This window comes from Dendroctonus ponderosae, unplaced genomic scaffold (genome assembly GCF_020466585.1).
Source record: "Dendroctonus ponderosae isolate FM_Combo_2020 unplaced genomic scaffold, Dpon_F_20191213v2 Dpon_F_20191213_4, whole genome shotgun sequence".
NCBI lineage: Eukaryota > Metazoa > Arthropoda > Insecta > Coleoptera > Curculionidae > Dendroctonus > Dendroctonus ponderosae.
The window spans coordinates 2,301,562-2,304,173 of NW_026018611.1; the positions used below are offsets into that span (position 1 = coordinate 2,301,562).

The 2,612-nt window shown below is 44.8% G+C and overlaps 1 protein-coding gene across 2 annotated transcripts in view; it reads left to right on the plus strand.

Annotated features, from left to right (window-relative positions):
• Positions 1–2,612, plus strand: part of LOC109543781 (serine/threonine-protein kinase Pink1, mitochondrial) — a 6,429-nt gene extending 3,817 nt beyond the window's left edge. Inside the window, exons 2-5 of one of the 2 annotated variants that reach the window (XM_048665557.1) lie at positions 342–455; positions 516–942; positions 1,010–1,523; positions 1,580–2,612. In XM_048665557.1, coding sequence (XP_048521514.1) covers positions 552–942; positions 1,010–1,523; positions 1,580–2,387 — 1,713 coding nt within the window. In that variant the 5' untranslated portion in view covers positions 342–455; positions 516–551 and the 3' untranslated portion in view covers positions 2,388–2,612. Of the gene's footprint in view, positions 1–326; positions 456–515; positions 943–1,009; positions 1,524–1,579 lie in introns of those variants that run through there. The other variant, XM_019913652.2, reaches the window with a different exon arrangement.

Below are 2,612 nucleotides of genomic sequence, written 5' to 3' on the forward strand. Positions count from 1 at the left end.
CCAATAAACTTCATAAGGATATATAATGGCGTACGCAGGACTTCATTTTCTCCTTGTTTAAGTAACTTTCCAAAGGGAAAACTAATAAAAACGTAAGCGAGTAGCCATAAACGCTAGGCGTATGTAAACAACCCGTCCGCAAGCAAAACAAAATTGAAAATTTTAGGTTAGTTTGTGTTAGTGTCGTTGAGCCACTCGTTTATTTTTTACTAAATTTCACGGGCTCCCTTATAAGAGAAATGGTTAGATTGAGAACTCTAGCGGTTAAAAAAACAAAACATAGTTATAAAGCCGATTTGACAACGCTGCTAGCATTTTGACCATTCCTACTGTTGCCATAGTGATGTGTTTACCTGGTTTGCCATTAGCAGATGTTGTGAGCGTCACGCTTTAAGGATCGAAATTACGTATTGCGTATTTGTTTTTCCGTACAAGTGCAATGTCTGACACTGACGGTAAGAGCTATTTTTACAATGTTCGCCTAGTTTATGTTGGATTTTTGCATTTTTTTGTAGGATGACATTGTGAAGTGTTAACCAGTTTGAGTAAAAATGTCACTGCGAGCCATCGGTGGCAAGCTGATAAAACATGGAACAACCATCATCAAGCAAGCAAACAGGGGCAAAGTCCCAGGGAAACCGCCAACCAGGGCCATTTGCCACTCTGTAGCCCCCCTTAAAAGCTCGGCGCCCGTTCGTGAAAGTGAATTTCTCCAACGGAACAAGTACTATGTATTTCGGAATCTGGGCATTCAGGTCACCCAAAAGGCCAGACGTGTGCTAATCGAGGATGTGCTCAATCGGGTTGGCAACAAAACGGAGTCGGGGGTGTTGCACAAATCCCCGCGCAACAGCTTCTTTGGGAATTCTGCCCCTCTATTGAGTCTGGTTGGCGTTGCCGCCGTTGGTCAAGGATTGCTAACCAAGGATGAGGAGCTGGAAGGTTTGTAATCGAGTTATTACTTCTGTTTTATTAACAAACTACAGATACAGTTCTTGTTATCCAACAGGCGTTTGTTGGGAGATCAGACAATCCATGTCAAAAATCCAATGGAACCGAATGTTCCACCCTGCACAAAACACCGCTGAAAACAGTCCGATGAACTTGGAAGGTTTCACTTTCGGCAAACCCATAGCCAAAGGCGCCAATGCTGTGGTTTATGAAGTAGCCACAAACATCCCGAATAATGTCGGTGGCAGTACTGAGTTTCCACTCGCTCTGAAAATGATGTTCAACTATGACATCCAGTCGAATTCTTTGGCCATTCTTAAGGCAATGCACAGAGAAACCGTCCCGGCCCCAGTCTACTTTAATTGCCACGGGATTGCCGATTACGAACTCAGTTTCCTCAACATGACAAGGCATCTGCCTCCTCATCCTAATATTGTGAAGATTTTGTCGGTTTTCACCGATTATATCCCCGAGCTAGAAAAATGCCGGGAAATGTACCCAGCGGCGTTGCCCAAGAGGATCGACCCCGCAGGGGAAGGCAGAAACATGTCGCTGTTTATACTGATGAACAGGTTTGTAATCAGCCCAAGTAATCATCCAAATTCCGGTAACATTTGCGTGTTTTCAGATACGAGAGGAACCTTCAAGAGTTTCTAGACCTCCAAGACGAGCTCTCATTGCGAACCTCCGTGGTTTTGCTCACTCAACTCCTGGAGGGCGTAGCCCATATGGTGGCACATAACATTGCTCATAGAGATCTTAAAGCCGATAACATCCTTCTGGACTTGAGCGACGCAAAGACGCCATTGGCAGTGATAAGCGATTTTGGGTGTTGCCTAGCGGAAAAATCCACCGACTTGTCCGTATCTTACACGACCTTTGATATAGAGAAAGGTGGAAACACCGCCCTGATGGCTCCAGAGATCATCAGCAAGAAGCCAGGGCCTTTCAGCAAACTGAACTATCACAAATCGGACCTGTGGGCGGTTGGGGCCATTGGCTTTGAGATATTCGGCTTGCCCAATCCCTTCTACGGCGATAAAACAGTGAGACTGAGCAGCATGACTTACAGCGATGAGGATTTGCCTTCGTTGCCTCAAAGTGTGCCAGCGATTTTTAACCGACTGTTAAAAAACCTGCTAAGGCGCGATCCTGGAGAGCGTTTAAACGCGGAGATTGCCGCTAACGTGTGTCAGCTGTTCTTGTGGGGCCCGAGCTCTTGGCTGGCCAATGCCAGCAAGTTTCCCTCTTATGGAGAAATCGTGGAGTGGCTCTTGAATCTGACCGCCAAAGTTCTATGCGAGAGCGGCAGGAAGCAGGGAAATCGGCACAGTCTCACCTATCCTGAGTATTTGCTTATTTCCACTTTCCTGTGTAGAGTGAAGCTGCAAAACATCAAAGCGGCTCTGGCCTGGATCCGCGACGATGAAATTTAACAAGGAAGCAACGATTAAAGTGTACATAACGGGGAGTCGGCGATAAAATTTGATTGTAAATATGCTTATGGAAATATTGTTTAGTAGTAAAAATAGCGATTTCACGCAAATGTTAATGGATTAATTAAACTACAGTTGAGTCCGGATATAACGAACTTGAAAAATGAACTAAAACTGGTTTGTTATATCCGGAGTTCGCTATAACCGAATAATAATACAAAAACA